This window comes from Nothoprocta perdicaria, unplaced genomic scaffold (assembly GCF_003342845.1).
Source record: "Nothoprocta perdicaria isolate Ctin4 unplaced genomic scaffold, notPer1 scaffold_1, whole genome shotgun sequence".
In the NCBI taxonomy this organism is placed as follows: domain Eukaryota; kingdom Metazoa; phylum Chordata; class Aves; order Tinamiformes; family Tinamidae; genus Nothoprocta; species Nothoprocta perdicaria.
In genome coordinates this window covers 4,318,614-4,327,192 of record NW_020454093.1, presented here as the reverse complement: position 1 = coordinate 4,327,192, position 8,579 = coordinate 4,318,614, and the positions used below count along the sequence as shown (strand labels likewise).

The 8,579-nt window shown below is 44.9% G+C and overlaps 1 protein-coding gene across 2 annotated transcripts in view; it reads right to left on the bottom strand.

Annotated features, from left to right (window-relative positions):
* Positions 1–354: 354 nt before the first annotated feature.
* Positions 355–8,579, bottom strand: part of PDE8B (phosphodiesterase 8B) — a 57,128-nt gene continuing 48,903 nt past the window's right edge. For both annotated transcript variants that reach the window (XM_026036579.1, XM_026036587.1), the window contains exons 16-22: positions 8,054–8,189; positions 6,649–6,847; positions 5,814–6,031; positions 4,793–4,928; positions 3,425–3,592; positions 1,853–1,982; positions 355–1,331 (exon numbers count right to left, since the gene is read on the bottom strand). In XM_026036579.1, the coding sequence (XP_025892364.1) occupies positions 1,219–1,331; positions 1,853–1,982; positions 3,425–3,592; positions 4,793–4,928; positions 5,814–6,031; positions 6,649–6,847; positions 8,054–8,189 (1,100 nt within the window). In that variant the 3' untranslated portion in view covers positions 355–1,218. The remainder of the gene's footprint in view (positions 1,332–1,852; positions 1,983–3,424; positions 3,593–4,792; positions 4,929–5,813; positions 6,032–6,648; positions 6,848–8,053; positions 8,190–8,579) is intronic.

Genomic DNA, 8,579 nt, shown 5'->3' with positions numbered 1-8,579 from the left:
AGCTTTGACACTCTCACCTGCAGCCTGGAGTGCACAGTGTTAAAAATCAGCAGTTTTTCTAGGATTCAGTAACTGAAAAATCTGAGAGTAGTCTAAAATTTGAACTCATGTTCTGCATGTGATTAAAATGAGATGTACAAAAATATGCATTTGTGCTTTGGAAGCTTTAGCATAAATTTCATGTCTTAACGAAAACTATGTTCAGTTTCTACCTTATTTACATCTTTGAAATACTTTTTACATCACAAAACAAAACAGCATTTATTAGGAGGAAAAAAAAGCAGTAGAAATTATAATGCTGTTATATAATTTATAACCTGGAAACTCTTCTTAAAAAGCTGCAGGGTCATACTATAAGAAGCACAATATATGGCCTTGTCGTAAAATTTATTTTGAATAAAACTGACGTCCATGTGTATAAACACGGCTTTATAAAAAGGATGTTGATCGATTCATTGCCACAATAGTTTATATGTAAAATCTGACAAAACTTTGCACAGTAACATCTTTTAAGAAGGCAGATAAAAAATACAGATGGCACCAATTATAGAGAACATGTTTATTTTCTTCCATTATTTAAGTTAATTTGATTTCTAATACCAAGCTGTTATATGGAAAAGATAGAACAAGTGGTGCTTTGAAAGGTTTGTTTTGCCTCTGGAATAAAAAAGAAAAAGGATCTTAATGGTGCACATTTTTTGTAAGTATCTGATTTCTTGAGGTCTGCTGTGCATATTCTCTTTAGAACCACGGGCCCAAGATAATGCAGAGGGGGAGCAAAGTTTTGTTGGGAAAGTGGGAGGGTTTTATGCTTTTTTTAGTCGACCTATTCTTGTTCTACGGGTGAACAGATTACACTTCCACTTGGGAAATAGCTGTGTGAAGGGTTAGTGAATACAGCTGCAGCAGTTACGAGATTTGACTAATGCATATTCAGTAGTAAAAATTAGCTTTAAAAGTACCTTTTCTGCCAATAAATGACAGTTCCAGAGAGCTCTGACCCCCTGGTTGGGATTACATACCCTTTATGAAAACATCTTTGTTGTAGAATTTAAGCAGCTTAAAAGTGATGGGTAAAGGATTTCCTTCTTGCTGCAGTCTTTAGTTCGCTCGAAAGGAAAACACCGTTTCTCTTGTAGCCAAGTTAGTGATCACAGTGAGACTGGTAGAGCAAGAGATCAAGATACATCAAGAGCAGGGGTTTTTCTTGCCTTCATGTCAGTTGTTTTCTGATGGAAGCCTGAGACTCTTGCACTTCAACTCATCTAATGTTTTCCAGTGTTTATAGTTGTTAGCCAGGTGTTGCATCAGAACAGGCAGATGTGCAAATGCTGAAATGAACAGGGGGAAACAGTGGTGCTAATTGCACAGAGAATGGGCAGAACAACCGTGCAACCCGGCCTCGGCCTGATCCACGTTTTTCTCATAACTTCAGCTGTAAATTAATGCTAAAGGGAAAAATTCTATTTTTTTTCTGTTCCTTTTTAAACAAATTGCTTCCTTGAAATATGGTGACTATGACTTCTTCTAACACAAAACCACCATAATTGATTTTTCTTTGTTCAAAATACTTTGTTAAAGTAAAAAAATAGGTGAAACTTAGTTTTAAGCCACTGCCCCTTCCTTTACATAGACCATGTACCTGTGTAAGCACAGGTGAGAGGTTTGCACTGTGTACAGTGAAACCAGCCGCTACAGACTCACTGCTCGGGCTCCGTGACGCACCTTGAGTGCTCAGATTTACAATGTCTGCCCTACAGAGAAACGGACTAATCCCCACTTTGCAATAATTAATGTTATATTACAGAAATTTCTGCCTCAAAGTCAGGAAGAAAACAGCAGAACTACTTACCATCCCACGCATCGAACATATCTGTTATAAAATAGTCAATGAAGGAAATCTGAGACTTGGGTATGCTGCAGGTGTTTCTGTCAAATACTGGCATTACAACAGGCAGACCTTGCCTTTTCTCTTCATCAGTCTAAGAAAACAAAACGCCTGTTAGCCTCTAGAGCTCTGCTGGCTCTCACCCTAGAACAGCAAAAGGCCAAGGGCTTAGATGAATGACTCGGGACCAGGAGGAGCTCTGAGACAACACGGAGACCTCGCGAGGGAGCTGCTGTGGTTTCTGGTGCCCTGTTCTGCAGCAGGGACTGAAATGCTCCCTTGCACAAGTACCTCATGAGGGCAGTGCCAGGAGTGCTCCTGGCTCTGGTGAGACACCAAACCGTGCTCATGGTTAGGCCACAGTAGCTAAAAGGGACACTAGGATTATTTTGCACAACTTTAGCAGAGGGCAGATCAGAGCTCTCCTCCATCTCTGGTGGTTGTTCCAACCGATTTACTCAAGTGCGAGGGACGCTGCTGTCACTGCTTTCCCTGCTTGTTGGCTTGTGTCACATCAATGGGAGTCAGGCCCTGCCCTTTAACGCTGCGCCCACAACGGGGAGCAGGCTGATTTTGTTTCTCGTGCTCTCGGGGCCAGGGAGCAGGCCTAGTTTGGGCACTAGAGCACTCTCCAAAATTGCCAGATGAGGTGACTGAAGAGCAGGACAGATCTCAGCACCTTGTATTGCTCACACCAAAGACAGCCAAGTTAAAGGTAGCTCGTGATACCTTGACTGCTAGGGGGAGAGAACCTAAGGGACCTGTGGGCATTTTACCCAGAAAGTGAATCAACTAGAGGATATAGTCACTAGGACTAAAAGGAAATTCATACGTGTTCTAGGCCCCTTCTACTGCTATTTTCAGTAATGCCTGTTGCATTTGCAATCTAAATTTGGACAATAGGCATTTTCTGGACATGGGGCTGCAGTTGTACCTGCTAATTTCCACATCAGAGGGAAACAGACACTAAGAACCTGCCAGTTGTTAAAAGAACTGAAAGAGAATTAGCTTTTAGGAAATTAGTGCCTTTGTGCTGGCGAAACTGAATATTAAGAACAATTATTCAGTTCTGTGCTTAAGGATCCAGCTGATAAACACTGCCAGATCTCGGGCCTGCAGTGACACAGTTCAGGGGCCGACTTACAGGAGACAAGGCCGATGAGCGAGTCAAGGGGTTCACGAGGCACAAGCAGGATCCTCCCTCACCCTTTCTTTGGGGATGGTTTTGGGGCTAGAGCCTGTAGCAGTGACAAGCTTGAACTGTAGCCAATTAAATTGACTAATACTAGTCAAATATTTTTGTTTGACCACACAGAGTTAAAAACTGTAAAACCTCCTTTCCACCATTTGGTGCTGCAAACTCCAGGGTAAACTTAAACCAGCTTTGACTGACTAGAGTACATGCTGCATGAAAATGAGAGGCTGGTTCTGAGCGGGGAATAAGAACATGTTTGGACTTTGTAACAAGGCCAGGGAGATGTCATGTGAATAGCAGACTAGCTGACATGCGTCTTCCCAGTGAAAAACTACCCCTACCTGTGCAAAATATTCCTCCGAGATCCTCCCTGCCCATTCAATACACAGCTCTAGCGGGCGACAGGGGTTCGCCACGTCGGCACATTTGATCATCATGCGCTTGATGAGCGTCTGGTTATCCGGGAAGTTCTTGACGTTGGCCGTGCAGGCGCAGTGGCCACCCTCGCTCTGTAAGAGAAGCCGTGGGAAGGGTTGGTGGCCGGAGCCGGCGCGGTGGCTGCAGCGGCAGCCCGGCTGCTCTCACGCTCCCTGCGGCGGCTGCATTTTGCACGCAGGCCTGAACGCGCTCTCTGGCCTTAGGTGCGTCCTGGCCAAGCCGTGGGAGCTGCTGGAGTGCAGTAAAACACCGGAGCACTTGGTGCCTGCTCCGGAGAGCAGGCGCCGGAGCCCGCCAAGTGGCTGCCCATCTGCTGTGGCACCATCAAGCTCGGAAGGACACAGGTATATTACATTCCTTCCCCAGCAATAAAGAGCCTCCAACTCGGCACACTGTGGCATTAATACTATTTTCAAAATAATATATTTGTGTAATTATGGCTTCCCCTGGCTGCTAAGTTCAACTCTGAATCAAAAATTGCACATAAATACTTTTTACCGCCCCTGCTAAATTAATGCCTTTGTGGTTTATGGGGAGATATTTTGCAGTGACTCTTGCCAATTGGGGCATTAATCTTGTAACTTTATGTTTAACAGTTAATTTTTTTCAGCATGGGTAGCCCAGCAAAGAGCTGCCAAATTAGACCTGCCGTTTAACTGCTGCTCAAGATCAAAAATAGGAAGCGGCACCATTAACAGTAAGGAAGAGAACAAACTGCTAGTACGGGAAAAAAAAAAGAAAAAAAGTCTGTAATAGGAAAGACTTCGTGCTGCAGTTTTATTGCTCTCCAACTCTTGCACATTTTTTAAAATAACCTCGGCTATAAACTGGTAAAATAAAAAAAAACGAAATGCTTTCTATAGCTTAAACATGCTGATTTCAGGGCAGTATGTGGAGAACTTAAATGCATCTGAGCAACTGCTAGAGCAAATATGGTACTGGGATAAAAGGGACATTCCCAGCAATGCATTCAGAGCTTGGGAACACTCTGGTTGTGCATCCAAGTCCTACAGGACCCCTTTGAAAACAAAGCCTTGCAAAGTGGGAGAGGCAGGGAACGATTCAGAGCATGTCTGACCAGGAGGGTGAAACAAGCAGCTGCTGAGCAGCCAGGCCTCCTCCGGCACCAGGAGAGGGTGAAGGGCCCCGAGAAGCTCAGAGGCAGCCGGGCTCCGTGGCCCCGGCAGGTACAGCAGTTAATACCACACCAATGAAAATGACACTTCAGGTTGTCTTGGAAAGCCTCACCAACACCTGAAGGGGACACTTACGTGGGAGCTGTTCTCCTCGGATGCCATGGGCTTGTTGATGCTGTTCACAAATTTGTTCACGTGCTCAAAGTGCTTTGTCATCTCTGTGGCCAAAACCATGTCAATAATGGCCTGGCGCAACGGCCGATAGTGATTTCTAGAAAAGAAAAATATCTCTTGCTCACGAGCTTGCCAGAGAGAACTCTGTCCTCTCCTTGTCCCCTTCCAGAAAGCACCACAAAACACAGCGTGGGGGCTGCAGCCACACGAGCTTTAAGGAAGCTTCCTTAAATTTTAAGGACAGCCTGGGGCTGGAGGACTAGATCACTAGCCCTGAATTTCTGTACTGCCTTTATTCTGTTACTTTTACCTAAAGAGAAACAAATCCCTGAAGTCAATTAAAAATTGCAATTCTATTTCAAAATACTGTAATACCAGGGCAACTTCTCCAGGAATGGCCCCAACGCATTTCCATTGCGCTGCACGTTAGCTCTGAACTCTGCTTCAGGCTCAATGTTCTTCTAGAAACAGCAAGGCTGCTGGGGTAGATGTACCCACCAGCTGCTGGTGTCCGGCCACCCGCAGGCCTCGGGCACGCGCAGAGCCGCAGGTCGCTGCATCTCCCCCAGCAGCAGCGGGTGCAGCAGCGCCAGTGAAGCCGGGGCCACGCGCGGCCCCCGAGTGACCAGCGTGTCCCCAGAGCCACTGCCCGGCCCCTGCGACGAGGGGGCAGCGTGTCAGGTGCAGCCTTGAGGCTTCCAGTCGGGCCTGGCCGCTGTACCCCATGAAAGCAGCCGTATATGCTCCCAAACAGCAGCACACACGCTGTGCTACAAAATGCAGAGCATGAGGGGAAAAAAAAAAAAAAAAAAGCCTTTTTAAAACTACTTTCTGCGTAGGATTCTGGAAAGGTTGCATATTAATGTGCCTACTTAAAGAGCATCTTTGGTATTGGGGAATAGCTCTCAATCTGCATCAGACAAAAATCCTCAACAACTAATCCGCAGAGCCGCCCAGCCCTTCCCTTGTCCAGCAGACCCACCTATCAATATTCTTGAAAATGTTGCACTTGCTGTCTTTGGCTGTGAGCTGAAAGGCCAGCGCTGTGTGGTGGCTCTCCAGGACGGCAGTGTCGTTGTAAAGGACGGCCAATTCACTGCCGGCGTTGCACAGGAAGGAGTTGGTCCGTCCAGGGTGGTCTACATCATGAATGGTGGCAGCTATGAGTGCAGCCACCTCGTCCAAGTGATCGAGGCTTCCCTGTGGGAGAGAGAAAAATCATCATGTGTCACAAGAAGGGAAGAGAGGGATGGGAAGGGAGTGGGAAGAGAAGGGAAAAAGAAATACAATAAAATCTAATAATTTCCATGTACTTGTAGCCGTGCAAGTGTAGGGTCAAGTGCTGGGATCCTACCTCTCTGCAATCATTTTCCACTCACTGTGCACCAAGACCAGTTTCACTCGGGGCCCCAGCTATCCGCAGTCATGCTGCTGTCCTTCCACTTTGTGTGCGTGCCTGAGAGAGCCTCTGTTTCCTACAGAGCCTGTGCCTTTTGCAAAGCTTTATAAAGAACTGGCAGTTGTTGATCAAAGGATAAAAAAGAAGCATTTTTTCCTATTGTTGCCAGTTACAAGTATAAACTCCTTCCCCACAAGAACAAGCTCTTTAGAGAAGCTGAGCTGGCCTGTAGGAATCACAGGAAAAGGCTTCAAGAGTGGAGTAACTTTTTAAAGCCAGGACCATTTCTCAAGTAAATACCTGACTTTTGAATGATAAATCTGAAGTGGGAATACATAGATACCACAGCTGCAGGTGTTCAGGCTGGCACCAGAGTCAACACACCCAAACCCTTCCTTCCCCCAGACTGCAGTTATACCTTAACTCTCTCCTTGCCAAGGAAGAAGGCAGTAGCGTGCAGGACATCTGCTGCGTGCGTGGAGTTGTGGTAGGAGTTGGAGGAATGGTAGTTGGCTTCAATCATCTGCAGCCAGGCTCGCAGTGTGGCTTCTGAGCAGTTTAAAAACTCAGCCACCCCAAACCGAGCAAAAACTTTTAGGCCCAAATAAATTAACGGCCTAGAAAACAACAGCATAGAAGAAAACAATACCACCATTAAACACGAAGCTCCAAAGGATGATGCTTTTCAACAGATAAATCAATATCACCTTAAATGCATAACATTCCTCTTCAGGACACCTTCTAAACACACTTTTAAAAGACAAACAAACGAACAAAAACAACAACAAAAAAACATAAGCAATGGAAAAAAAATCTTTTATTCTGAACATTTGTAACCTCTAAAGAACTCAGAAAACAAGGTTATAAATTACTATCATTTACCATCATTATAGACATTATTATTATGTTTTGCAGAAATGACACAGTAGCAATATTGCGACTTTTTGGAGTCCATACTCCTAACCTTTAAAAATTTAAAGCTGGTCATACACAAAGTATACTGATATTTCTTGCAGGAGCTCTGAGCATTGGGTCACTTTCTTGTAAACTGTTCCAGCTTTAGCAGGACTGGATTTCTTTCTACAAACCAGACAGGGGTCTGTCATAGACAAGACAAGAAAAAAAAATTAAAAAAAGCCTGCTCAGACCAAGTGTGTGTTTGAGGGTTAGTGTCTGAAACTGAGCTTCAGAGTTCTCAAGTGGGAGCCAGCTACAACTTGCTACTTGCTGGCTACAACTCCTACAGGCCGGACTGAAACAAAGCGGCGCTTCCTGAATCCTTCTTTAATAAGGACGTGAGACAGAAGCGCCACCCTCACCACCTCCCTTCATTGTAGACTTCCAAATCTTGGTCTTTCTAGGCCTTTTAACCGGTTTGTCCTCCATCCCAATTTTTCAAGCTGCCATCAAAGTCACAGCTGCCCAAAGCTGCTTAAATCCCGGGGCTGAAGTGAGCACCTCGTGTTCTCCAGCAAGTCTAATCGAGTGGCCGCAGAGAGCAGGGACCTGTGCAACACCCGAGCGTAACAACACCAGCCTGAGCTGAACAGCAACACCCAGAGAGACAGATGGGCTACAGAGAGCCCAAACTCAGCAGGAAACAATTCCGAAGGGCTGTGGAAGCTGTCAGGAAAGACAACAGCCGTCAGTGCCTGGGCAATGTGCCTGGCTTGCTGAGAGGGACAATTAATACCAACACACAAAGGCACACACAAAAGGAAGATGCTCTCACACGTTGGCTATATCTTGCTTCAGTTCTCCAGAGCAAAGCACTTTCTGCCACAGAGCCTTGTTACAGGCACCCAGGAAAAGGGATCCAGTACCTTTTGTTTGTAACAGCCTCTAATTCAAAAATATTGAAGTCCCAGCTTTCTTCATTATCCAGGAGCTGTGTGATACAAGGTGGAACATCGTTGATGGTAACTGGCACTGAAAGGTGACTATGGCTCAGGTTCATATCTGTTGAAATGGAATGTGAATTACAACACTTCTGGATTTTATTTCACAACTAGAATTCAACTTAGAAAACAACTCTCTATTTTTCTAGACAAACTAGATGGAAAAGTCTGTAAAAGCCTATGGCATCTATGGTTCATATTATGTGGGCATATATCAAAAAGAACAAACAAATTGTTCATCCATTTGGTGGGAATTTGGCTTTTTTTTTTTTTTTTTTTTTTGGCTTTCTGCACTTTAAAATGTATTATTTTAATTACTTCAACTAGCTTTAAGTCCAAAATAGACACAGTCCAGCACTTGTTCTACAGTCACTTAGACAACCGTTTCCAAAGACTTATGCCACCCTTCACATATTAGCATCATTCTCCTCTTCAAATTAAGTAACACTAG